This window comes from Prunus persica, chromosome G5 (genome assembly GCF_000346465.2).
Source record: "Prunus persica cultivar Lovell chromosome G5, Prunus_persica_NCBIv2, whole genome shotgun sequence".
Lineage (NCBI taxonomy): Eukaryota > Viridiplantae > Streptophyta > Magnoliopsida > Rosales > Rosaceae > Prunus > Prunus persica.
In genome coordinates, this window is record NC_034013.1 from 6,462,912 (window position 1) to 6,490,413 (window position 27,502).

General features: G+C 37.2%; 4 protein-coding genes, 1 long non-coding RNA gene and 1 other non-coding gene across 8 annotated transcripts; 2 read left to right on the plus strand and 4 right to left on the minus strand.

The window, feature by feature from the left end:
* LOC18776627 (increased DNA methylation 1) lies at positions 1,434-3,722 on the plus strand. Its single transcript, XM_020563474.1, has 5 exons — positions 1,434-1,578; positions 2,496-2,582; positions 2,674-2,773; positions 2,879-3,080; positions 3,165-3,722. The coding sequence occupies exons 1-5, from the start codon at positions 1,556-1,558 to the stop codon at positions 3,281-3,283; spliced, it is 531 nt and encodes a 176-aa protein (XP_020419063.1). The 5' UTR covers positions 1,434-1,555; the 3' UTR covers positions 3,284-3,722.
* LOC18775788 (ras-related protein RABD2c) lies at positions 6,977-9,135 on the plus strand. Its single transcript, XM_007209555.2, has 8 exons — positions 6,977-7,204; positions 7,575-7,647; positions 7,766-7,813; positions 7,901-7,948; positions 8,137-8,208; positions 8,309-8,464; positions 8,554-8,657; positions 8,756-9,135. The coding sequence occupies exons 1-8, from the start codon at positions 7,191-7,193 to the stop codon at positions 8,847-8,849; spliced, it is 609 nt and encodes a 202-aa protein (XP_007209617.1). The 5' UTR covers positions 6,977-7,190; the 3' UTR covers positions 8,850-9,135.
* Positions 9,236-11,694, minus strand: LOC18776466 (pentatricopeptide repeat-containing protein At4g16835, mitochondrial). The gene has a single exon (XM_007210068.2). It carries the CDS (start codon positions 11,560-11,562, stop codon positions 9,514-9,516), a length of 2,049 nt encoding a protein of 682 aa, XP_007210130.2. The 5' UTR covers positions 11,563-11,694; the 3' UTR covers positions 9,236-9,513.
* Positions 11,745-11,817, minus strand: TRNAE-CUC. The gene has a single exon. It is a non-coding gene; the product is annotated as a tRNA-Glu (tRNA).
* LOC109949194 lies at positions 12,908-17,460 on the minus strand. Of its 2 annotated transcripts, XR_002271695.1 has the most exons (5): positions 16,968-17,460; positions 15,360-15,433; positions 14,337-15,220; positions 13,850-14,180; positions 12,908-13,744 (listed from the first exon to the last, which is right to left on the minus strand). It is a non-coding gene; the product is annotated as an uncharacterized LOC109949194 (long non-coding RNA). The 2 variants fall into 2 exon arrangements; XR_002271694.1 differs by having other exon boundaries at positions 12,908-14,180.
* LOC18776953 (RGG repeats nuclear RNA binding protein A) lies at positions 23,067-26,310 on the minus strand. 2 transcript variants are annotated; one of them, XM_020563862.1, is made up of 7 exons: positions 25,772-26,310; positions 24,685-24,997; positions 24,511-24,573; positions 24,264-24,396; positions 23,984-24,142; positions 23,846-23,902; positions 23,067-23,507 (listed from the first exon to the last, which is right to left on the minus strand). In XM_020563862.1, exons 1-7 carry the CDS (start codon positions 25,944-25,946, stop codon positions 23,328-23,330), a joined length of 1,080 nt encoding a protein of 359 aa, XP_020419451.1. In that variant the 5' UTR covers positions 25,947-26,310; the 3' UTR covers positions 23,067-23,327. The 2 variants fall into 2 exon arrangements, with proteins under 2 accessions (XP_020419451.1, XP_007209289.1); XM_007209227.2 differs by having other exon boundaries at positions 24,511-24,576.

The window sequence follows — 27,502 nt, forward strand, 5'->3', positions numbered from 1 at the left end:
GGCCCCGAACAGCAGCAGCAGACCAGAACGACGATTCGTGTATGATATGCGCAGATGGAGGGGATTTGATGTGCTGTGACAAATGTCCTTCCGCGTTCCACCCTTCATGCATGAACATGGAGGTGAGAAGGTCCTTTCTTACAAATTTTATGCTTTGTTAAGTAACTCAACTTCGTAAAACATTTCTTCAACTTTCGAACTGCAGAGAGTTCCCGAAGGAGAATGGGGATGTTCCTACTGTGTCTGCATACATTGTGGACTTGTTCGTGGGAAGTTCCTTACATGTTCAGTATGTGAGAAGAAATGTATGCTTTTTCATTTCTAAATGAATGTCATATTAGAAGTTTCTTAGGGGGCGTTTGGTATCCTATTCAAATAGCGAACTCAAAAACTTTGATTTTTCTTAAAAACAAGGAGTTCTTAAATCTATTTTTATGATTCAAAAATTTGTTTGGTATGCAACTTGAATACTGTTTTCAAATCTTTAAAATTTGAGAACTTGTGGGTTGTTAGAAAAAAAAAATTGAAAAAACAGATATTTTTTGTTTTTAATAATTGAGATGTTTTTTAGTTGTTCTTGAGTTTGAATTTTTTAAAAAATAGGGCTACCAAATAGGTTTTCTTTGTTTTGGACTCAAATTCTGTTTTTGAGTTAAAAAAGTTGGATTCAAGTTGAATACCAAACAGGCCCTTAGCTTTTGGATATTTGCTCTAATTTGAATCTTTCAAAATAGGGACAAAATTTGTAGCATGTTAGAAGAAATGTATTGCTAAAAAAACAGTAACCTTTGTGTAGTTCATTGGAGTTGCCCTGCGCCAAACGAAATCGATCTCAATCTCTCAACTTCATCATTTTGCAGTAAGAGCTGCAGCGAGGTACATACTTTAGTACATTTTACTTACACAGAGATTTAATCGTTTTATCAATTTTTTTTTTTAGTGGTACAAAACTGTTGACATAAATGAACTTTTGTAACAGATTTTTGAGAAATTGGAGCAGATGGTTGGGGCCAAGAATGATTTAGACAACGGATATTCTTGGAGGCTTCTCAAGAGAGAAGATATAAACTTAAGAGGCCATACTGAAAATTTGCACAAAAAATTAGAATGCAATTCCAAGATCGCAGTGGCAGGGGTCTTGATGCACCACTGCTTTGAGACCATCATCGACAGATTCACTGGAACAAATGTTGTTCAGAGTGTAATACACAGTCAGGGGTAAGCACAAGGTTCTTAATCAGCTAATTTCTTTTGGTTTTTTTTTTTTTTTTTCCTTCAAGTTATTGAATGATGAAAAAGATGTTGATTTGGTATCTTAAATTTGAAAGCCCATTTTGTTGGTTTTAAGTAAGCCCATGAGGCCCATTTGTTCTGGTGGCTTAGTGTTTCGAGCCACCCACAATCACCTATATATACATCATCTTCTCACTGTGTTTAGTGTGCCTCCACATTTTAGTAAGAGAGAAAACTCTCTCTTTTGTTTTGGTGGAGGTCCATTCTTTTAAAATAATTTGAGAGAGCCATAAACATCTAAGGTGAATGTGAATTAAGGTGAATGGAGTGGGACTCACAACATTTGTAAGTGAAGAAAATCTTCTCTTTGTTTTGTGAGAGAAAAATATTTTTTTCTCTTTTGTTTGAGCTACTTCAGATCTGGTTTTGTTCTCTAATATGAACTTGTTCTTGACTCATCTGTGTGGGAGTGGTTTGGGTGATTTTTTTCCCTTTTTTGTTTGAGCTACTTCAGATCTGGTTTTGTTCTCTAATCTGAACTACGTTATTGACTCATCTGTGTGTGAGTGATTTGGGTGAATTTTTCTCTTTTTGTTTGAGCTACTTCAGATCTGGTTTTGTTCTCAGATCTGAACTTTGTTCTTGACTCATCTGTGTGGGAGAGTGATTTTGGTGAATTTTTTTTCCTTTTTTGTTTGAGTTACTTCATATCTGGTTTTGTTCTCCAGTCTAAACTTTGTTCTTGACTCATCTGTGCGGGAGTGATTTTGGTGATTTTTTTCCCCTTTTTTGTTTGAGCTACTTCAGATCTAGTTTTGTTCTCTAATCTGAACTTTGTTCTTGACTCGTCTGTGTGGGAGTGATTTGGGTGATTTTTCCTTCTTTTTTTTTTGAGCTACTTTAGATCTAGTTTTGTTTTCTAATATGTACTTTGTCCTTGACTCATCTGTGTGGGAGTGATTTAGGTGATTTTTTTTCTCCTTTTGTTTGAGCTACTTCAGATTTGGTTTTATTCTCTCATTTGAACTTTGTTCTTGACTCATATGTGTGGGAGTGATTTGGGTGAATTTGGAATTCGTGTTTGTGAGAGTTAGACACTCCTCTATAATCTCCTTTTGTTAGTAGTGAAATTTCCTTACCCTTTGTGAACTGCACAAAATCAAACTAGCATAAACATTCATGTGTTGTTGATTTATTTGTGTCATATTTTGCCTCTGTATGACTAAATTGAAAATTGTTTGTAAAAAATCTTTCTTTTTCAGGTCAAATTTGGGTCGGTTAAATTTTAGAAATTTCTATACTGCCATCCTAGAGAAGGACGATGAAATCATCTCTGCAGCATCTATAAGGTAAAGTTCATGTGTGTGTCTCATAAAAGTTTTATAGGAAGATGAATAAGAGCATCATTCTTTACTTGCTTATCACATTATGCTTTTGCAGAATACGTGGAAGAGAGATGGCAGAGATGCCCTTTGTGGGAACTGAATCGAAGTGCAGGGGACAAGGATTTCTTCGAAAATTTCTAGTAGCCATTGAATCTGTAAGTTGTTGCATAAGTAGATATATAATAATTCCTTACATGGTGATTGTCATTGGCCTAGTGTTTTTTTTTAAAGCAATCCTCATACAATGATTTATTTTTTAGGCCCTTCACTTCTTAAATGTGGAAAATCTGATCATTCCAGCTTCAATAGAAATAGTTGGAATGTGGACTCAAAAATTTAAATTTTCCCACATTGCAAGTGCCATGATCAGAACAATAATCTCCTCAAACACATTGATGTTTCCGAAGGCTGTCAGGCTGCAGAAAAGCTTGCTGGCAGATGATGCAGAAGCAGACAATGCAGGTCTCTCTCTCTCATAAATACAATATTTTTCCTGCTTATATACATGTGGTTAGCGATTACTAATTCATTCATTTTCCTTTGCAGCTATGGACGTTAATGAAGTTCAGAACAATGATCAAAATGAGGTCCAGCAAAATAGAGATGAAAGACCGCCTTTCATTGATATAAATCTGGACCCTACAGAAGAGGCTATTGATGCATAATGCCAAGGATTTGATGTCAGAAAGGTTCAACTACTTTGGCATGGGAACAAGTTCTAATTAGACTCTAAAATATACTGACAGGTTTAGAACTTCCTGTTAAATGTGCCAAGTAAACAATACCTGGACTGCACATCATCTTCTGGTGTTATTAAAGTCATTGTTCTAACTAAGTTTACAAAGAAAATGGCATGTAAATGTAGAAAGCAAGGGTTAGATATAATGTTCCTTTTTTCTTTTTCTTCTTTTAATTTCTTCATGTCCTCTGCATTAGGATTTAGAAGCGCCTCAATTTTGTAACAAAAGCTTAGGATTTAGAAGTGCCTCAATGATTGTAACAAAAGTGATGTCCTGTGTATTAGAATTTAGAAGTGCCTCAATGATTGTAACAAAAGCGATGTTCTTTGTTAAATGTATATAGTTTTATTTTATATTCATATATTTATTCATGCTTGTTCCTCTTCCTTTATAATCAATTTTCTTATTACAATTATGAAAATATTATCACTATGAAAAGAATTATATTATGCTATGTCAAGCTCAAGCTACTCAAACTTTTAAAGGAAACTGGTTGCAAATGGTAGTCCCATTCCTTGTCCAATAAAATGAAATGTAGGGATCTAGGGCCATTAATCTTTGCTTTGGGCTTGGAGCCACAAAACTCACCAAAAAGAGAAAGGGTAAAACCTCTTTGGGTAATTGTGCCACTTCACCAATACGTGGATATGGAATATTTTGAAAAAATGAAAATCAAAGTTATAGTAAAAATTTTACTATTTTATGAAATAAGAATTTATCTATGTATGTAATATTCATGCATCTTGGTTAGCATGAATCCAAATTAATTGTACTTGCCTTTATATTGGTTAGGTAATGGAAAAATAATTTGCTGCACCTTACTAGTTAAGAAATATGATTAATATTATATGGAAATTATTATTTATCCATTACCTAATATCTTCTATATAAAATTCAACATAAATGGGTGCAACTAATTTGGATTTTGGGGGGCTATAGAGTAAACCCAAGATACGTGAATATTTCATAGCTCAAACTTATCATGCAAAACAATAAAGTTCTTACTATAAGTTTGGTTTTCATTTATTTTTTCAAGTGTTTTTAGAAGTAATAGTTTTGAATTTATACCCGGTTAGTTGTTGATTTTGTCTTCGATGTAACTGAACTAGATTCAAGGCAACTATGACAGTTGAAATGAATTATAAAAAAGTTATTTTTTAGAGTGATTCTCTCTAGACCATTTCAGCTCTTTGGAGTGCTTGTATTGATAGATCCACAATGGGACATGAGGTGGGGGATGCAAAGAATAGCAGGCTGAGGTTACTCGAGAAGGTTTTTACTCATGTCCACCATACTACTAATGGGATGGCTCCTTCTACGGTCTTTGTCCATTGTTCTCTCTTTTTTTCCGTTAAGAAATAAATTTATATCTCCTTTTATTCAATATTATACAAAATGTAGTACTCCTAGCATTTTTTAGAATAAAAATAAATTGTCGAAATAATTGATGTGAACAAAAATAGAAAAAGATGAACATATTCAATTGGTTGACATCACTTCTGAATTTTGGTGACATACCAAAATATCTACCATATCATAAATACATAATTAAAAAATTTGGATCACTCTACGAAGGAGTGAAGTAGATGATAGTTTTCTTCCAACGAAATGCACGATTGTGAGGGAGTCTCAAAAGTGGTCTTATATTCTTTCATGTAAACTTCTAACTTCCCCACTATCTCACATTTACATCTTTCTTGTTGCTTACTTAATGTCTATTTAACATAATGATGCTGCTTATAATGATATTATAAAGGGGAGGATCATGAGGTAAAGTGTATAAAATAAGGATCCTACAGCATATTTCCGTTTGCAACAATATATAAAATGTAAAATCACACAATACATGTGAACATTTAAATAGTGAACTTTATATGTCAAGTTATTGCACAATTAGTATGAAAAGAAATATTTCCCCCTTTTTTTTTATATTTAAAAAAATTCTAGGAGGAGATTGGCTATTCTCATCACCAACGTCAGAACATGCCTATAATTTCAAGTCGAAAAGACTTACGCGTGGTACCCAACTGCTAGTTTTCACGCGCATTTTATGCCTTGGGGATTAAGTAACGAGGAAACCAAGGCTTTCGTCTCTTGCCTGCCCTCTACTTTTTGTCCCAACTTTGGTCAATCTTTATGCACCCTGACGAAGCAACTAGGAAACCTCTAGTTTCAGGCTTTCAGAATTTTCAAAATAAATGAACTGGCTTTTCTCTTCTATAGCGTGCGAACACCAATTTGGTTTACGTCCTTAAAAAGACTTAAATGCCCCCCATATTGCTCTTAAATTATTTTTCATGTCTGACTATTTCTTTTTCTTTTTTTAATTCGAAGGGTAGAATCATTATCTATATTTTTTTTATAAAAATGGTTTGGCGCTGGCTTTATAGGAAAATGCTAGGGAGACCAACTTTAGATACCAACTTGTGTACCAACTCTCTAATAGAGTGTGGGACCCATTGTATTGGTGGGCTCCACCTCTATTAGAGAGTTGGTACACAAGTTGGTATCTAAAGTTGGTCTCCCTAGCATGACCCGGCTTTATAAGGTGATATGAAGAGGAGGTAGGTGTCCTTAACATGTCACGCCATGTCATTACATTAAGTGCTCTTAATGAGGTATAAGACGATTAAGCAAAGGGTAATGAAATTCAATACCCTATAAAGACTATGTGCATTAGGTTACTGTCATTCAATCAAAGTTGGGGGAAACAAAGAAAAACTAGCATCAGTCGTCCACAAAAGACTAATAATCGTGTTCAAACAACAAGTGAAATTTATGAAATTATGACATACTTCTTTCGACTTGAAAAAGAAAAAAGATATCTTAAGATATCTTTATTATACCCTCAACCCATTCCATGGTGTGTCCTGTGAGCATGATTTTGTGGCCTTGGTTAACGCCTTTATTAAATAGCAAGGTGATTGGGAAGTAGTGCAATACACACAAAGATAAAAGGACTATCCAATGAAGATGGGCAGTAATGGACCTTGACGCAATTGCCACAAATTTTTTTTTTTCTTTTCAAATTGTTTCTTAAACTTTAGTATCTTTTATTTGGCCATATAAATATATAAGTAATTTTTTTGGTATAATAGGCATATTCCCACATAATGTTATTAAATTCAATAATGTAATAACACGATTATACTAATATATCAACCATGAATTAGTAATACAACGCGATAATGTGATCATTACACTAAAAAGTTTCTCCAAATATATAAAATGCAAGTGCTAAATATCAAAATTTTGATGTTCTCACCCAAATCAACACAAAGTTTACTTACATTTTTTGTACTTGTACCCGACTTATGACCCAAATCACATATTTTAAACAAAATTTAAAATAGCTTGAAACAAAATTAACAATTTAATTTTGGAGTTAAGATTTAGAAATTAAAATTTTATATTAGAAATTGATTAAACAAAAACCTAATTATATATATTTTTTAACAATAATATATTATATTTTAACTGATCACAACGCTAATCAACATGAAAATTATGAAAATGCCCTTTAGGTAAAATCGATCAGAAAGAGGACACGTGGCGGAATATAGTCCCTGTTACTACGTCACAGGCACTAAACACAAAATTCCGACATTATAGGGTGCTTTTATAATACAATACAAACAATCACCTTCTTCATTCCCTCCTCGGTTTCTCCTTCTTCTTCTTCTTCTTCTTCTTCACAATCTCCACTTCGTCTTCTTCTTGCCGTTCCCTTTCTCCCTCTGTCTCTCAGGCGAAGATCTTACTTCTCGCTGCAATTTCTCGCCGGAACAAGCATATCTATCCAATTTCTCGCGATTCATTCCGAGTCCCAGCCATGAATCCCGAATAGTAAGTTCAATCCGATGATTCTTCTAATTATATTTTTTATATTCCGCCGATTGAATTTGATGATATATGCGATGCGATGATTTTAGAACCGCAATTATATTGTAGGCTATAATTTAAATTTAATTTAGTTTAATTTTCTGCTTTTTTTTTTTGGTTTGAATTGAGGGCTTTTGTGTATAGATCTAGATGCCTGGCAATCAGATCCGTTGAAATTTTCTCTTAGATTCATAATTTATGTGAATTTTAGGGCTCGTAATTTGAAAGAATTCATACCCGAAGTGGTTGGATCGGTGCTGTTTATATTTGATTTTGATTGCTGTATAGAGTGTAGTAATTCCGATCGGTAAATTGTGCTGTGAATTTTATGCAGTGACTATTTGTTCAAGCTTTTGTTGATTGGAGATTCTGGTGTCGGCAAGTCATGTCTACTTCTGCGGTTTGCTGTAAGTGGGAGACAATTAGGCATCGAATTCTTCTTCTTTTTTTCTTCAGTATTTGAGAGTCATCAAGATAATTGAGATTTGGGGTTCCTGATTGATGTATTTTGTTTTTGCAAACCAGGATGATTCATACTTGGATAGCTACATCAGCACAATTGGAGTTGACTTTGTAAGCATTTCTTGCGTTGGGTTTCTACACCGTCGATTCATTTGATGAACTCTCACTAATATATGTGATCTCTATTGTGTATTTTAGAAAATTCGCACTGTGGAGCAGGATGGGAAGACTATCAAACTCCAAATTGTGAGTATATATGAATTGGCTTAGTAGTTTTTTGCGCAGTAGATTGAGATCCGTTCTAGTAAAGCTGTGTTGATGTAGTTGGTAGCTCTTTTGAACTAGTTCACATGAATTTTTCAACATGTAAACCTGTCGCATCTTGCCTTTTTCTGTTCTTAATTGCTAATTGATGTTGCTTTTGGGATGTGCAGTGGGACACTGCTGGCCAAGAACGTTTTAGGACAATCACTAGCAGCTACTACCGCGGGGCTCATGGAATCATTGTAAGTGTGTTGTTCCCTATTTATTTGTTGTGCCTGTTATTTTTCCTGGGTTTTCCTCTTGATGTAAGATATAAGTTTCATGCCCTTGGGTTTCTTGCAGGTTGTTTATGATGTCACAGACCAAGAGAGCTTTAACAATGTTAAGCAATGGTTGAATGAAATCGACCGATATGCAAGTGAAAATGTGAACAAGCTTCTAGTGGGAAACAAGTGCGATCTCACGGCAAATAAAGTTGTGTCCTACGAGACAGCCAAGGTGAATATTCATGAGCCTGTTTTAGTTTTTTTGCATTGTATATCTTGGAGATGCAAAGTATAATGATGGAATTTGTTGTTTCTTTTTAGGCATTTGCTGATGAAATCGGAATCCCTTTCATGGAAACTAGTGCTAAGAATTCCACTAATGTGGAGCAAGCCTTCATGGCCATGGCTGCTGAGATCAAGAACAGGTACTTTCTTGCATTTGTGTTTTTGTGTCGTTGTATGGTAATAATTGCACCATTCTAGATGATCAGCTTCTCACACATGTTTTGAATTTTATCTGCAGGATGGCAAGCCAACCGATGAACAATGCCAGGCCTCCAACAGTGCAGATTCGGGGACAGCCTGTCAACCAAAAGTCTGGTTGCTGCTCTTCTTAGATGGGGAAAAATAATTGTTGGGGGGCAATGATGTTTATCGGTGTTGTTCTTCGTGGCATGTAAAACTAGTTGTTTTATCTTAACGCTTTGATATGAAGATGATTGTTGGTCACGTTCTTTTGTTGTCGGTTATCAGCTCAGCACTTTGTTAAAGATTCCATTCTTTTCAATGTATTTGTTTTCAAAAACTTTGTACAAATTAGGAATACTGGTGAATAGCAGTATTTGCCTTGTTCTGTTCCCCTAATTCTTGTTGGATGGAGGATATCCTGTTCCACTGTTTCAACTACTACCGTGCGATGGATATAAGTTTAGTAGGTCATTGAATAATTTGGGGTCTATCTTCATTCTCGCCTCTGTTGTTTTCGAGAATGAATAAACATGTGAGTGTGCAGGAAAGCATTTATGCACTGAAGTCTTCAAACCAATAGTAAATGGACTCCACATGTTTATTCTTTGCAACATTTTAATGCTTTGCGGAAAAATATAATATCATACCAAAAAAACTACACAATTTAGTGTTGGCTCCCCCATTTAAGATGATTAAGCTATTTACAATTAAGTTTAGATTTTGGCCCCTTTCCCCCAAATCTAAGAATCGTAGCTCCACCACTGATCGGAACACTGCCGGGAAAGTTTTGAATGGAGATCGTGTTTTGCATATTCACCAGTAATCTCCACAAGAACAAACCCCACCTTTGAAATGATGGAACCTTGTAGTATCTCTAACAATGATTTCCCTTTTCTCAATAGCTGATATGTACTTGGTAGCATGATGGCAATCCCCACAAACTCTCAAGTTTTTGAAAATGCGAATCGGGGTCCCTAACGGCATTTTTATAAGCCCGAAAGCAATTGCTAGTTTTTCACTGTGCCATAACAGAAGCTGCTGTTTCTGCTCTTCTCCAACATCATGTAAGGCAAAATTAAGATCTGGAACGTAGCCTGCCAACTTCATTTTTTGATCCAGTTCAAACAGTTTTTCATGTATAGATGCCAATTCTAGGTGAGCCCTGTCACCTGATCTGAATTCATGCACCACACTCTTCACCTCAATCCAACTGTACCCTGGTGTCTTCACTACCCCATTTTTTTTCATCGATCGCCTTACCTTCGCAACATGGTCCCATCTGTTGGTTGCTGCATAAACATTAGCAAGTTGAACATAACCAGCTGCACTCGTTGGATCAAGATCAAGCAATTTCTTGGCAGCAAACTCAGCTAGCTCTAGGTTCTTGTGGATCCGGCAGGCACCCAAAAGAGTTCCAAATATGGCAGAATGTGGTTCGAACGGCATTTCCTTTATCAAATTCGCAGCTTCAACTAGCCTACCAGCTCGACCAAGAAGGTCTACCATACACGTATAGTGGTCCGGCTTTGCTGCAACTCCATAATCCCTTGCCATTGAATCAAAATACCGTACTCCAAGATCTACCAACCCTGCATGGTTGCAGGCCATTAAGACTGCCACAAATGTGATCCAATCTGGCTTTGCTCCCTCCTTCCTCATCCGGTCAAACAAATTGAGAGCTTTGAGACCTGCTCCATGTTGAGCATAACCAGCAATCATAGCATTCCAAGTAACAACGTCTTTTCGTGCCATCTCAATAAACAACTTCCAAGCATCCCCCAAATTCCCACACTTACAATACATGCTAACCAAACAGGTCGCTGCAGTTGTATCCTTATATAATTGAAATTTATAAATCAGCTGATGTACCTGCCTACCCATCTGCAATGCAGAGAGGTTACTGCAACCCAGTAGAACACTACACAAACTTGACGGGTTCGGTCTAACCCCATATCCGATCATTGACCTAAAAAGCTTTAAACCCTCTTCAGCTTGACAATTTTCAACATAACCAGAAATCATAGTATTCCAAGTTACTAAATTTTTCATAGGCGTCTCTCTGAATAATTTCTCGGCTAATTCAATCTTCCCAAACTTCATGTACCCTGTAACCATAGCAGTCCATGCCACGACACTCTTAACTGGTGCCACCTCAAACAACTCCACGGCCATGTCCAAATCCCCACATTTCACATAACCCGAAATCATTGCACTCCATGAGACACTATTCTTCTCTGGCATCACCAAAAACAACTCATGTGCTTCTCTCATCTTCCCATTTTGAGCAAACACTGATAACATAGTATTCCAAGAAGCCGTGTCCTTGACAGGCATCTTGCGAAAGAATTCCAAAGCAGCATCAACATCAAAATTGTGTAAATAACAAGCCAACATAATATTATATGAACAAGAGTCTGGTTCAGGACATTTCTCAAACACCTCGCACGCTTCTTTCATCTTCCCAGGCATTTTCGCATACCCGGATAAAATTGAATTCCAAGTAACTGTTGTCCTAACTGTCATCTTTTCAAACACCCTACGAGCAGAATCTAAATCCCCGGCTCGAATATAACTTGTGATCAACTTATTTGACTTAATGATATTGCCAAATTCACGATCAAACGGTTTAGATTCATTGCAAAATTGAGTGGGTGTGCTCTTCAATGCCATGTTACTGGTGGAAACCAAGTGGGTTTCTTGTTGTGGGAGAGAGGGAAAGTTGACGGGGACGGTTTCTCTGTTTTGATTGGCATATGGGGTTTGGATTGTGAAGGAGGAGAGGGCAGAGTTTTGGTGTGTGGAATGGGGGAAAATTTTAAGCACCAATGTTGGTGGTTTTCTTGTATTTCTAAGATTTGTCATGGATGGTGGAGAGAAAAGCAAAAATTCAATTTGTTACGGCTTCTCCAAGATTTTAAGCTGAGCATGATTTCATATGCAAGGAGTTGAATTTCTAGTTCTAGGAATTTGAATTCTGGAGAGTTGATGCTTTGCTTTAGAAGAGAGAAGAGAGAGAGGAAAAACAAAACCAAAAATATTAGAAATTCCGTTGCCGGGACTTGAACCCGGGTCTTTCGGGTGAGAGCCGAATATCCTGACCAACTAGACTACAACGGATTTGTGTTAATATTGTAATGCCTTTTTTATTTAACAAATAAATTATGTAGGAAACTAAAACTTATATGTTAAGATGACAAAAAATGTTGCTCCAACAGCTTAATCTATATCATATATTCCCTCAAACTATCACATAAAAATGAGATCTTAATAGATAATTAGATAATAATATTTATCAATAATTAAATTATCATAGGTGTAATTTTATGTTACATTCAATGAATCAGTGCGTTGTTTTATCAAGGGTTGGATTTTGTTTATTAATTTTTTAATTCAATGGTTAAAAACTGCAATATACCAGTGAAAGAGAAAGATAATCATACAGATATAGATTACATCAATACGTTGAACGTATTAAATAAGTACTGCTTGCCACCAACTACAACGTATTATTCAATTATAGCTTATTATCATATTGCGTGTGCCTTAGCATACATGTGCCCAATATTGGGTCAATTATGTTTACAAAAGTACCAATATTTAAGAGCTTGATTAATACTCGAAAAGGTTGGAACTATCAAAACTCAAAACAAAATCATGTGACAAATAAGCTTTGTTTGCCTCATTCAAATCTTGGAGTTGGACTTATGGGGCAATTTCTTATTAAAAATGATAGAATTGTACCATTCTTAACTAGTGTTTGTTGATTCTTGGTGTTCACTTGATTTCTACCAAAACCAAACAAAAGACCGAAATAAAAAGTAAACAATATTTATTATTTTGGCTTCCTCCAACATTTCTATGCGTAAGGATGTGTGTCATTTTCGTGTGGAAATAAAGGCCCCCTATGTATATTAAGATTAAAGTTGGTGCAAAAATCATAATTTATTGTTAAAGAGTTTGGGCATTGAACGATTTGTTCAGTTTGGAATTTCACATTTGATTTCACTTCAGTATTCGGCATTTAGTATAAAAAAGGAAATGACACAAATTATTCATTTCAATTACATGCCATGCAAGAATTGTGATTAGTAGCAAAACTGTGAGTCAAATTGTTGAAGCCAAAAAAAGTCACGGGAAATTTAAAGACATTCAAAGCCCAATATAATATGTAATGTTGGTCATGCATTAATTCAAGCAGTATTTTAGGAATTAATTTATTAAATAAATATATAAATAGTGTACATGCCATACCAAATCAATAATATATTTTTCCTATGCCAATCACCTACCAAGCTCACATGAACTCAAGTCATGTGGTTTACGGAGCTTGCACGAGGGATTGTGGTGTGGGAGGTTACGGAGGTCAACAAGGCCCACGAAAACTCTTGGATAATGAAGACTTTGGGCTAGCTACTTGGGAGCACCAAAGTCCAAGCCCATTACTTAGAGTTCTCCAATGTGGGTGAGCAAATGAGATATTTTTCAAGCACTTCCTTTTACCCATAGGAAATAGTCATTTTTCAAATGCCTACCTTTACCCGTTGGAAACAAGCCTTTTCCAGCACTCCCTATTACCTGCTGGAAACAAGTCGTTTCCAGAGCTTCCTTTTAAACATAGGAAATAATCAGTTTATAGTATCTAGCTTCACCTGTTGGAAAATAGCATGACCTAGTGCTCCCTTTTAATCATTGGAAATAAGCTGGTTCCAGCACCTCCATTTACCTATTGGAAATAAAGAAAACCCCTCACTTTCTATAAATTGGGAGGCATTTCTCAGCCAAAGCAACCCATCTTGGTTGTTGCAAGCTTCTCAACAACCATGAGAACTCACCTTTCTTCAGCTGCTGCAAGCATTCCAGCAGCTTCTAATTTTTCTTCAGCCAACAATCCTTCACTCAGCTGCTGCAAGCATCCCAACAGCCACTAACCCCCATAAAGCATCACCAAGCTCCAAGCTTTTCCTTCCTTCCAAGCTTTAAACACCATAGCCTTCAAACCTTAAGCTTTTCCTTCCATCCTCCTTCTCTTGAAACTCTTAAATCCCTATAGCCATAGCCACACACAACAAATTATCAACACCAAACTCAAACATATCCAATACCAGGGCAAGCACATGCATTCTCATTTGCTAAACTTATGGGTCTTTACCTCCCACACTCCAAGTTCTCATGCCAAGCTCATATAATCTCATATCAACATCAGCAAGTCATCTTCAACTCTTCGTCGAGCTGCCGGAAACATCAACACAAAACATGCAGCCGCTGGAAGAAGAACAAAGTACTCCCCCGGGACTTGGTTTTTCATCGGGATACTTTGGGCCTAGTTCTCGCTAACTCAGAAAAATGGGCAACGAAGGCTTCATTCATCACTCTATGGCGATCCAAGAATCAACAAAACCCGGATAAGCCTTCAGACGAAAAAGACCCCAACATAAATGACAACTCTACTGGGGACTAGGCCATTAGTCTTGTAGTGGCTCCTGAAAAATCACAAGCTTTATTCATGCAATTGCACTACAACAAAATTTAAATATAAGAGCATTCTCTTTGATTTTGCTTTGTTCTGTTGTTCTTTAAAAAAAATAAAAAAGGAAGCAGAAGAATTTCTAATATTTTCTCTTATGTTGTAGATATACCTTCTCAGACAAAACATCTTGCGAAAGGCCTATGGGGGCTTAGGCTAATCCATCATAGCAAGCTGCACATGCAACTCCAAATGACTTGGGGGCTTCATGCCAAGCAAAAGAGAGAGACTAGAATCCAGAAGCTGCTGTAAATTTCAGTTTTCCTCCTGGAGGAAAGCAAACTGTTTGTTAATTATCTGGAGGAAAACAAGCTGTATGTATCTTTTCCAGTAACTCGCTTGGCCTCTTCCTTCTCATCTTCAGTCTGCTTCTTCCAAAGATCTTCTTTGAAGCAAGTTGCAAAAAAAAAAAACATTTACAAGCAAGCCTCTACTCTGTTTCTAGACCCCGAGTAAGCCAAAGAGAATATAACCCAACTCTACAACCAATTGCTGACCCCAACAAGCTGACTTGGGGGGCTTCATGCCAAGCAAATTCAAGGAAGGACATCATGCCATCCAAACAAGCAAACCCATCCACCTTTTTTGCCGTACAGTATAAACCATCTCTTTGGTTACAACAAGCCTAGATAATCTTGCATTATGGTGACAAACAGTTTTCTATTTCCCCTTTTTTGAAACAAGCCAAGATACATTCTTCCAGCTCCTACTCTACAAGCAAATAATTTCCACCACTTGCCTTATTTTTTTTTTCAAACCTTCTTAAACATTCTCTAGGCACTTCCCTTATTTCAAATCTTCTTAGCTCTTGCCCTATTTCAAACATCCTTCCAGCACATGCCTGATTTCAAACATCCTGCCAGTTTCAAATCCTCCAAAAGCCTTCATATCGCAAGGCAAGGTGCAAGCAACCAAAACTCACCTTCCTGCTGCCAAATTCCTAGCAAATTAGTAAGAAGATGGCATTTCTCATGCTTTGAAACTTCTCAATCAAGCCTAAAAAAGAAACAAGGGAGTACGTTGGCCAGGTCATGTGCTATAAGGGAACTCGTAAACAGAAAAGGGGTGCCGGAAGTATAATCGCTATTGAAGCATAATTGTTTCTAAAGACAAGCTGCAAGCAACCAAAACTCACCTTCATACTGCCAAATTCCTAGCAAATTAGTAAGAAGATGGCATTTCTCATGCTTTGGAACCTCTCAATCAAGCCTGAAAAAGAAACAAGAGAGTATGTTGGCCAGATCAGGTGCTGGAAGGGAACTCGTTAACGGAAAGGGGGTGCCGGAAGCATAATCGCTATTGAAGCATAATTATTTCTAAAGACAAGCTGCAAGCAACCAAAAACTCACTTTGATGCTATCAAAATCCTAGAAAATTAGACTTCTCATGCTTTGAAGATTCTGAACAAGAGAATACATTAGCCAAAATCAGGCGCCGGAAAGGTACTCACATAAAGGGAGGCAGTGGAAGCATAATTTTCTCAAGCAAACTCATCTATCAAGGATTTGACAAAATTCACAGGGCGTGACACCAATCCACATGCCAAGAAATTTCATTTCATTCAAGCATTCCAAGCAATTCGGGCATTTCAAGCAAATTGAAGAACTCATGCTCTTACGACAATACCTTTCAACATCATGCTCTCACGATAATATTGCTCAAGAATATGCTCCAGCAATACTCAAATCAGCACTCAATGCCAATAGGAAGGACATTCCAAATTCTCAACAAAAAGCAGCATGCCAAGCAAAACTTATATATAAGTTTTCCAACCATTCTAGCTAGAACATACCACCTTTGAAAAATCACTATAAATCAAGCTTACAACCAACAAATCCCAAACTTTCCAGATTAGAACTTGACATATCAAGCTTCATTTTCGCAAAATTTCGTTGCATTTCGAGCTAGGGAATCATGTCAAACAGATTCCTAAAACAGCCCATGCAGCAGGGATTGCACAGCTCCAGCAGCTTAACTCTTACTTTGAAATTGCACCAAAAATTCATATGTTCATGATATTGCTTTTGCATGGCTCTTAAAGGCTCGACTAAATGAACTCTAATGGACTTAGCTTGCTCGTGTAACAATTTCATACCGTCTTGCTACCTGGACTTCAGACTTTTAATATATACCTTTGTCCTATTCTTTTATCGTAAACTTGGCTATTGCCATATACCTCCTCCTTCGGGTAGTAGAATATGAAGTTCTATGAATTCCTCATTATGGTATCGTATTCCCCCATTCACGCCTTTTTTCCTTCAAATGGCACAAGACTAGTTCCAACATAACTATGGAGAAGTCTATTTTCATGCATCAAAATCTCCAACTCGAATTCCAAGAGAAACATTTCGAAAGTCCAAAGAACAGCCCACAAGCTACTGTGAGACATTTTCACAAACACTTGGCATGCATTACCCAAGTGAGCTTGTGTGACTCTTGTTTATCACCAAGCTAAGCCAGAAGCTCAACCTCATAATTCGATTTCTAGTTCGCAAATTCTGGGAAATACAGAGGAACTTAGGCATGCAAATATAGAAAACAAGCATGCAACAAAGGCATCAACATTAACTCATGAACATGCTTCAGAAAAATGAAGGTAGAGAACACTACAACGGTTGGATGATCCTCAATTTTGGATACGTTATCAACAATATAATTTCGAGCAAATTTTGTGAAGCAAGCACAATCATCTGAGCATCAGAAATTAAAAACACATGCAAAAGCAAAATCTGCAGAAACTCACCAGCCATGGATAGACACAGAAGTTGCAGACTAACTTTGAGGCATCAGAAAAATTCTACAAATTCTACAAATTTTACAGGCTATAGTACTTTCACCCTCATCTATTCCTCTCTTTTGTCTCCCAAAATTCCATTTCCCCTTACTTTGATCCTCTGCTTCTCATAAGAAATCCAAGCCCTCTCTCTCTGTAGCTACTTAAAAATAAAAATGAAAAAATAAACAAATAAATAAATAAATAAAAAACCCCTACATAAATGCCAAAACCCAAACACTCAAGCACATCTACCATGGTAAATAACCCAAAAGCTATATTAAACGATGTCACTTTAGCCAATACCAAGCACACAGACCAATGTCAAGCGTACACGGTAATGCCAAGCATCCAAACCAATACCAAGAATACATGCTAACATCAAGCATACACACCAATACTAAGTATACACGTCAAAAACCAAGCATGCATGCCAATATCAAGCATACAAAACTACTGCAACTCTTGCAAACCACAACCATGCGAAATCAAGCATCACTAGTCACTCAAGCACATCAATCATGCAAGCTAACTTACTTTGGGGTTAAAATTCAACCAAGCCTTATCTCCTATGTCATGCCGCAAAATCAGCCAACTTTTGATAACCCCAGTATATTACAGTGTCTAGGAAAGTTCTTCAAGACAACACCCTCAGTGTCTAAGAAGATTGGGTTTTAAGTAGGACCATTGTGACCTTTCCAACCTTCCTAGAAAAGACCTGGCTGTGATCTCGAAGACTATTAACTAGTTATTCTTGAGTTGCTCATCTTTATATATATATATATATATGACCAAGCTAATAGTTGTCAAAACCATGCTAATCTTCATTCCAAGAAAAACAAAAAGACTACGGTCAAGCAAGCAAGCATGGATATTTCATGCATATTGAAGAACCAGCCATGCCATGCCACTGCCAATTATTTTGGGCTGAAATTGATTATTTGGCCCATCTCGCTGCCACTTCATAGCCCCAATAATCAAGAGGGCTAATGTTGAGGCCCAAAAAGTCACGAGAAGCCCAAAGACATTTAAAGCCCAATATAACATATAATGTCGGTCATGCATTAATCCAAACTGTATTTTGGGATTTAATTCATTAAATATATATAGAAACAGTGTACATGCCATGCCAAACTAATAATACATTTTTCTCATGCTAATCACCTATCAAGCTCACATGAACCCAAGTCATGTGGTTTACGGGGCTTGCATGAGGGATTGTGGTGTGGAAGGTTACGGAGGTCAACAAGGCCTACAGAAGCTCTTAGATAATGGAGACTTTGGACTAGCTACTTGGGAGCACCAAAGTCCAAGTACATTACTTAGAGTTCTCCAATGTGGGTGAGCAAATGAGATATTTTTCAAGCACTTCCTTTTATCCATAGGAAATAGTCATTTTCCAAATACCTAGCTTTACCCGTTGGAAACAAGCCTTTTCCAGCACTTTCTATTACCCACTGGAAACAAGCGGTTTCCAGTGCTTCCTTTTACCCATAGGAAATAATCAGTTTATGGTACCTAGCTTTACATGCTGGAAAATAGAATGCCCAAGTGCTCCCTTTTAACCACTGGAAATAGGTTGGTTCCAGCACCTCCCTTTACCTATTGGAAACAAAGGAAAACCTTCACCCTCTATAAATTAGCATTCATGGCTCAAGCAAAGGGCACCAATTTTTCTTCAACCAACACTCCCTCACTCGGCTGTTGCAAGCATCCCAGTAGCCATTAACCCCCTTCAACAACCACCAGACTACTTTCCTTCCTCCATTTAGTTGCTGCAAGCATTCTAGCGGCCATCCCAGCCATTCCTCAGCCATCACAATCATGTCTTCTACTTTCTCACCCTTGAAGTCTATCATCTTCTCCATAAAGCCTCACCAAGCATAACTCCAAACTTTTCCTTCCTTCCAAGCTATAAACGCCATAGCTTTCAAGCCTCAAGGTTTTCCTTTTATCCCTCCACCTCTAGAACTCATAAATTTCTCTAGAATCATTGTCATAAACACCATACCTTTCAAAGTCTTAAGCTTTTCTTTCCTTAGCCATGCTCTTTGAAACCTCATTCATTTGATTGCTATAAGTATCCCAACAACCATCACAGCTAAACAATCAAACCACCATAGCCATAGCTTCAAATAATAAATTCTCAACACCCAAACTCAAGTATATCAAACACCAACCCAAGCACAAGCATTCTCATTTGCTAAACTTGTGGGTCTTTAGCTCCCACACTCCAAGCTCTCATGTCAAGCTCATATATTCTCAAATCAACATCAGCAAGTCATCTTCAACTTAGCCAGAGCAAGCAATATCCTTACTCATTGCTGGAAGTTTCAATCTCAAGCCGTGTTCTTCCATATTCTTCCTCTCCCTCCCATAAACACATACAGAGAGAACAAGCATCACCACTCACCTCTGGAACCCTTCGATTTCAAGCTCTGTTATTCCATTTCTTCCCTTTTTTCTCTTCTGGCAAGCCACCCAAGAGCCTGATAAAGCTTTCGTCAACCTGCTGGAAATCTACTCAAGCCACCCATCTTTTATCTCTCTCTCTCTCTCTCTCTCTCTCTCTCTCTCTCTCTCTCTCTCAAAAGCTCCATCCCATATTTGAAACACCTAACCTCTCATGCCTAGTCTAGTAGTATCTCAATTCACAAAGCAAACTATCATCGTGTAACATCAATGCACCATCTTCAACTCTTCGTCAAGCTACCGGAAACCTCCGTACAAAACATGCAGTCGCTGGAAGAAGAACAAAGTACTCCCCTGGGACTTGCTTCTCCCTCGGAATACTTTGGGCCTAATTCTCGCTAACTCAGAAAAGGGGCAACGAAGCCCGGATGAGCCTTCCGACGGAAAAAGACCCCAACAGGAAGCACCAAAGTCCAAGCCCATTACTTGGAGTTCTCCAATGTGGGTGAGCAAATGAGATATTTTTCAAGCATTTCCTTTTACCCATAGGAAATAGTCATTTTTCAAATTCCTACCTTTACCCGTTAGAAACAAGCATTTTCTAGCACTCCCTATTACTCGCTGGAAACAAGCCGTTTCCAGCGCTTTCTTTTACCCATAGGAAAAAATCAGTTTATGGTACCTAGCTTCACCTGCTAGAAAATAGCATGCCCTAGTGCTCCCTTTTAATCATTGGACATAAGCTGGTTTCAGCACTTCCATTTACCTATTGGAAATAAAAAAAACTCCTCACCTTCTATAAATTGGGAGGCATTTCTCAGCCAAAGCAACCCATCTTGGTTGTTGCAAGCTTCTCAACAACCATGAGAACTCACATTTCTTCAGCTGCTGCAAGCATTCCAGCAGCTTCTAATTTTTCTTCAGCCAACAATCCTTCACTAGGCTGCTGCAAGCATCCCAGCAACCCCCAACCCCCATAAAGCATCACCAAGCTCCAACCTTTTCCTTCCTTCCAAGCTTTAAACACCATAGCCTTCAAACCTCAAGCTTTTCCTTCCATCCTCCTTTTCTTGAAACTCTTAAATCCCCATAGTCATAGCCACACACAACAAATTATCAACACAAAACTCAAACATATCCGACACCAAGCCAAGCACATGCATTCTCATTTGCTAAACTTGTGGGTCTTTAGCTCCCACACTCCAAGCTCTCATGCCAAGCTCATATAATCTCATATCAACATCAGCAAGTCATCTTCAACTCTTCGTCGAGCTGCCGGAAACATCAACACAAAACATGCAGCCGCTGGAAGAAGAACAAAGTTCTCCCCCGGGACTTGCTTCTCCCTCAGGATACTTTGGGCCTAGTTCTCGCTAACTCAGACAAAGGGGCAACGAAATCTTCATTCATCACTCTATGGCGATCCAAGAATCAACAAAGCCCGAATGAGCCTTCGGACGAAAAAGACCCCAACACATATTATAAGGGCTTATTTATTGAAATACGTCAGTGATTTTCAAATAGTTTCAATTTGCCCCCTAATATTTTAAATGACTCAATCTTCCGATGAACTTCCATTTCATGACCAAGATTATCCCATTTCATTAGTTTTCTCATATAAAATTGTTAAATCAGCTGACATGATAGGAGTAATTTTAAAATAAATATTTTATCTTTGAAGAAATTATTTTACATGTTTAAAAATAAATTAACTTTTAAAAAAATTTTAAATAAAAAAAAAACTTAAAAACCCAACAACCCCTTCCAACCCTTTTCTCTTCCCGATCGCTGCTACTCGCCATAGCAGTCGGTCTTGGCATCAACGATGACCACTATCCTCCATCCTCCACCCTCCACGTCACCTTCCCCTCCATCTTCATCGGCATCGTCTCTGTCCTTCTCACTAGCTCTCTCCTCCATTACCCGTTCTCTCTCCAATCACTCCTCCTCTATCATCATCATCACCCACACATCCCTTCCTCTTTTCCTCTTCAATCACTGATCCTTCATCACCCACGCAATAGGTATTGATTTCTCTCCCCTTTTATTTTTAAGTTTATTGAGTAATTGAATGGGGAGTTCTAGATTTTTTGGGAATGGTGGACTTTGGGTTGGCTTCAGTTATGTGGAAGAAAAGAGTATAGTTTTGGATTGGCTTAGGTGTTCGGAGGGAAAAAAAAATTTACTTGTAACAGGGATAACACTATTTTGCTATTCCCGGTCAGTAACATAATGACATGTGGAAAAAATATCTAACATGTCATATGTTATTGGCCGGGAATAACAAAAAATGTTATCCCCGTTACATGTCGTTGGGAGGGGCTGCTCAGTGTTGTTAAAAATTTATTCCTTGTTTATTTTTATTTTATATATTTTTAACATTTTAATTAATTTCTAGTTTTTTTTTATTTTTTAATAATTAAATTTAGCAAATTACCCATGCCACGTTAGCTAATTTAACGATTTTTATCTAAAAACTAATAAAATAGGGCAACTTTGGTCACGGAATGGAAATTCTGAGGAGAGATTAATTCATTCAAAACGTCAAGCAAACCGAGACTATTTAGAAACCAAAGGGCATTTCAATAAATATCAAGATTAGGAATCATCATTCGTCAGGCATAAATATCAAGAACGAAAATCTTATATTCATCTTTCGGTTTGCAATACAATAAATAAGTGGATTTTTAAATCAAATACTGCAGGAAACATTTGAAGCTGGGTAGTGTTTTAAATAAATAAAAAGTACTAGAGACATAAGAATTGATTTTCCATAAATTATTCTTTTGCAAACCAAACGCCTCCTGGATGCTAAACTTCAGCCGCACAAGAGGTCCGCGAAACAACGGATCTCTCCGTACAGAAAATTTACAAGTCGACTACCAAAAAATGAAAATTTCATTGCTTCGGCAAAACTGTTGAATCTCATTCAGAATTAAATATGCACTAGATTGATCTTAGGTATACCATTAACAAAAAGGAGATTCACTATATTATACTCAATATAAAAATACACACAGAACTAATTTACAACATAACAAAAAATCTTTTAACTTCTTTTAAATTATAAAATTGTCATTAATTTCGTAAAACAAATCCAATTCAAAAACCTCATAAAAGAGCCCAAAACACTCAATAAGACATAAAGTAATTTAATAATGAAAATTAAATTCAATATAGCCAACTGTCATTTTTTAAAATTTTTTTTTGATTTGTTTATAAAAATTAAATGATGTAGAGTTTATTTATAGTTATAATGCTAAGAATAAATATATAACTAAATATCTCTCAATAAAACTGTAAATTCTCATATTGATCTTACATCACAAACCATTTAATTCATAGTCTAGTGGAAGCGCAAGGTACTCAAAAGTGCTTCCAGAAAAAGAACTTCGAACTGTAAGCGCAAGTTAAAGCACATTTATGGTATAAAAGCACTTCTAAAATTTTTAGCAGTTCCAAAGGTAATCTCAAAAGAGAACCTGTTAGCAGTTAAGAGGTCTAGTCATTTGTGGGTCAAAACAGCCGGAAACACTAGTTGCATAACACTCACCTAGTTGATGCCATTTGAGGCTTTGACAAGCAGGCAATCCACGCATCCTTCGCTCTTTTACGGAAGAAAAACAAATAAATAATCCTTCTGACAAGGCTTACAAATAATTAAAGACTAAAGAAAGACTAATTAATAATCAAGTAAAGCCAACAGTAGAATTCAAAAACACTTTACTCTGTTCCAACCTATTCCAACTCAAAACTGATGCATGATTCGTTTGTCCAAGTCATAAAAATTTACACTCCAAAAAAGCATAGATAATCAAAATAGTTCTTAATATTCCTGTGGACAGCCTGCCACTCACTAATGGTATCACATAAAACCCCAATGGATTAAATGGATAGAGCTGGAAGAAGTGGAGACTATCATTTACCACCCAGAGTCGGGAACTGCCCAGGGTCTTCAATGGAGGGTGCTGCACTGCCTGAGTAACCTCCGGGTCCGCCACTGTATCCACCTCGTGGACCACGGCCACGGCCTCGACCACGACCACCATAGTACCTCTCCCCTTCAGCTGGCTTCAGAAACTCATTTATGCTAACAGACTGCACAAAAATATGAATCACTCAGTCGAACAATCTCATCTCATCATAACATGCAGGATTAATAGAAATCCAATAAATTATATCCGTATAAATTATTACAAAACCGGAAGAGGTTACCCCGAAAATAAGATTAAATAAAAGATAACCAAGTACTGAGGAAGCATTAAAAGTTTCCGGACAGAGCAAGTGTAAGAGAACTAATATGTCCAAATTGTCACAACTAAAAATAGATTGACTCTCCAATAACATTAAAGTGAAAGCAGTAATCACCATTTAAAAAATCACTATAACCAAAGAAAAAGGTTAAAGATAAATCAGGTATGCAAAGAAAAGGCAACCTTCTTGGCTCTCTCTTCTTTCTCAGCTGCCTCTTTGCGCTTATCCTTTTCAGAACCCTGACAATCAATGGCAAAGTAATTATACTAGCAAAATAAAATGAAATAGGATAGGTATATTCAAAGTATGTCAGGACTCACCAGTTTGATAAAGATGTCATTGTTTTCCTTCTTGTTTGAAAGCTGCTGCATGGACTTCAACTCTTTGTCCAAATCAACCTTTCTTTCCTCAGTCTTCAATGCAAGCAGAGCCTTCCTCTTCTCTTCAAGCACCTTCTCATACTCTTCTAAAGTCATCTCCTATAATAATGTGAAACAATGACATCGTTTTATGCAAGGATGAGCAGAAAATCCAATCTCATCAGTAACTATATGGTATCCGGAAAAATCACAGTAATTATGTGAAAACAATATAATTCACCTTCTCCTCCGGCTCCTTCTCTTCCGACTCATTCACAGTATTCTCCTTGTTGGCATCAGCAGCCTCATTCTCTCCCAACTGCTTCTCAGCACCAACATTCTTCTCAATTTCAGTTCCAGGCTCTTCAGTCTCCCTTAATATTGCAAAAAAGTGTATATGAGTAAGCCTTATACCAGATAATGATAAATAAATGTGTCACAAAGTTCTGGACTGAAAATCAATGAGGGATTAGAACATAATTACTTACTGAGCAATGTCATCGGTGGGTGTTCCCCAATTCCCACGACCAGCCCCATCACGTTTAAACTCACTTCTGATATTACAAATATATCAATAACAGAAAGAAAACAGGAAGATTCCAGTGGTGAAAGCACATGAATATAAGGTGAATTAAATAACTAAAAGACTGAAGACTACTAACCCATGTCCTGTACCACTGCGGCGATCAAATACCCTCCGAGGGCGTTCCCCTTCTGCATCGTCCCCATTGTTAAAACCACTACGACGCCCACCACGGAAGGAACCACGAGGCCCACCGTAGCCACCACGTCTTTCAGAAGGTTTCCCTGTATCTCCCTCTTCTGGTGCTCTGTATCCACCATAAACACCATTAGCGCTCTCATTGCTGATTGGATCTCGAGGAAATCCACCACCACCTCCACCACGTCCACGGCCAAACCCGCGTCCACCACCACGGCCCCCTCCACGGCCAGTTTCATACTTCCCTTCCCTCACTGCACATGATAACACCGGTTGTGTGATACACATATTATATACAACATAAAATGTATAACATAGATTAAGAGAAGACCAGAAAATCATACCAGCACCTTGACCAACCATCTTTCATTGACAAGAAAATTACATCAACATTATACATTGAAAATCTTATAAGTACTAAACTTCTGAATGTCTCTAATCATTAGAGAATAACATTATATATATTTAAATTTCATCAACATTATATATCTAGTTCAAATATGAAAGCTGACACATCTAGAGCATGAACACGCCACAGATTTATTAGATTTCATTTCACCAGTTCCACTGATTCAATCTCATTTGGTTCATGAAAAGTTACTGGAATTTTTTATAATAAAAAAAACCAGAAAAAAAGCTCTGATAGTGCATACGTATCATTCAGTTCCAAAAATAGATATCAAATTGTATAACCCAAAAAATCAAACTGTAAGAATATGCACCACCACACACAGAGAACACTTAACACCAAATCTGATCAAATATACTCAATAACAATACCAAATACACCAAATAGCAATAACTTATCCAAATAACATCTTCCAACCTCAACACAAAACATAATCAACAAACAGCAAGTCATAAAGATTTTCTCGACGGTACCCAACCATGAAATGAAACTCAGACAACAGATTCAATGATGCCCAAATTTTCATTTTCATTTCTATTTCCAGAAAACCCAATAGGTATTTCAGCAGACAAAACCAAGAAATGAACTGTAGAAGCAAAGAAATGAATCTAAAACTCACCAGCTTGAGTAGGAGGAAGTGGCTTGGAAGGAAGCTTAGCGGGCTGAGCAGGTTGGGCCTGCTGGGGCTTCTTGGGCTGAGGCGGAGGCAGCTTCTGCCGCTGAGCAGCGAGAAGTTGACTTGGGTCCTCGTTGTCGTCATCACCCAAGAGATCGAAAGGGTTCGCGGTTGCCATTTCTGCAGCTCCGAAAAGTCCGATTCAATACCCTAGAAATACACCGACTTTGAAAAGCAACCACGAAACCCTTCACAGATTATTCGACGCCATGAATCAGAGATTGGTGGGAGTTGGGTTTAGAGTACGTTTGGGTGCAGAGAAAATTGCAGAGAACGTTTTGTGAAAGGGTTGCTGTTGTGGCTACTGAAAACCCTAACCAATGCGGCACAGAGAAATATAAGAGTGACAAAACCTGATCTTAAAAACCCTAATGGGGAATGTTAGGCTGCGGCCGGGTGTATTATAAGCCGCGTGTGATGGGTAAGTTGCCTTGTTTGGGTGCTTGGGGAATTTGGACACATTGGAGATGAGGCAAATGAAGAGAGGGCCCAATGGCAATGACCAGCGTCCACTTTCAACATTTGTAGAAATTTCATGGACTTGAGTTGGTTTGCAGCGGTGATGATGGGCGGTTCAATCCAACATAAGGATATAGTCATTTACGCCTTAATCTGGTTTAATCTGGTTTAGGGTTCAACCTTGCACCAATTTCATCTTTGGGTTAAAATGGTCAAAGCATAAATTACCAACAAAAAAATGGTCAAAGCATAAACGAGTATCGTGATACTTCTCTTCCTAAAACTGAAAATTCAACTCATACTTTGTTCTTGATTACATATAATCGCGAATATCGTCTCACATTTCATTCAAATCTAATTTTAAAATATATGTAAACTATTGTCATCTAGTAATTGTGTCATATAAGTTGTATCTTTTTTCGGTCATTTACAGCTTGTGATTTTACAATAAATATATAGTTGTAAAAAGAAATGTTTTATACGTGCTTGCTGCTAGTTCCTTCAAACATATATGTATGCCAACCAAGTACAAATCAAATAAGCGACCAAAAAGAAAGGCAATCCGAAATATTTTGTTCATTTTCTGATATTTCTGTTTTATCAACTATAGGGGATTTGCGTTTAGAGCCTCATTTAACTTAGCTAATTTTGTGAGATATTGAAGCAAATTAAAATGTTACACCAAATAAATTGTTGCTGTCTATTTCCATTCTTGAGAATATGCTATATGTATTGAAGCAAATTGTTGTAACTAATCATAAATATTTGATGATCCCTTATTCATATGTAGCTACTGATTATGGTACACAACTTTCATTATTCACACATCACATGTGGATTGGTGGATTTCTCATAGTTGGTGTTGCTGCGCATGCAACTTTATAGTAAGAGACTATGATCCAATTAGTCAATACAATGATCTATTAGATCGTGTCCTAAGGCATCACAATGCAATCATATCACATCTCAATTGGGCATGTATATTTTTAGACTTTCACAGTAGTTTGTACATTCATAATGATATACTATATATGAGTGCTAGAATTAATGTCTAACATTTGAGGATGGTGGTAAGCATATTGTGCAAGACTGAAATCAATTGAAACCTTAACATAAATTATCTCAACTGGATCACAATTTGAAGACGCCACCGACAAAGATTGAAGCCCTAACTCTCGTATGCGCTAAACGTATCCAAAACTGTCTTAGGGAAAA

What these genes read in the sequence shown, in the direction of transcription:
- LOC18776627 (XM_020563474.1), top strand. Translation starts at nt 1,556, where the DNA reads ATGGAGTGGGACTCACAACATTT. An exon ending in GAGTGGGACTCACAACATTT is followed by an intron (nt 1,579 to 2,495) that starts GTAAGTGAAGAA and finishes TTTCTTTTTCAG; the next exon opens with GTCAAATTTGGGTCGGTTAA. An exon ending in TGCAGAAGCAGACAATGCAG is followed by an intron (nt 3,081 to 3,164) that starts GTCTCTCTCTCT and finishes TTTCCTTTGCAG; the next exon opens with CTATGGACGTTAATGAAGTT.
- LOC18775788 (XM_007209555.2), top strand. An exon ending in GTCTACTTCTGCGGTTTGCT is followed by an intron (nt 7,648 to 7,765) that starts GTAAGTGGGAGA and finishes TTTGCAAACCAG; the next exon opens with GATGATTCATACTTGGATAG. An exon ending in AGACTATCAAACTCCAAATT is followed by an intron (nt 7,949 to 8,136) that starts GTGAGTATATAT and finishes TGGGATGTGCAG; the next exon opens with TGGGACACTGCTGGCCAAGA.
- LOC18776466 (XM_007210068.2), bottom strand. Translation starts at nt 11,562, where the DNA reads ATGACAAATCTTAGAAATACAAGAAAACCACCAACATTGGTGCTTAAA.
- LOC18776953 (XM_007209227.2), bottom strand. Translation starts at nt 25,946, where the DNA reads ATGGCAACCGCGAACCCTTTCGATCTCTTGGGTGATGACGACAACGAG. An exon ending in AGAAGGAGCCGGAGGAGAAG is followed by an intron (nt 24,143 to 24,263) that starts GTGAATTATATT and finishes ACATTATTATAG; the next exon opens with GAGATGACTTTAGAAGAGTA. An exon ending in ATGACATCTTTATCAAACTG is followed by an intron (nt 23,903 to 23,983) that starts GTGAGTCCTGAC and finishes ATTGATTGTCAG; the next exon opens with GGTTCTGAAAAGGATAAGCG.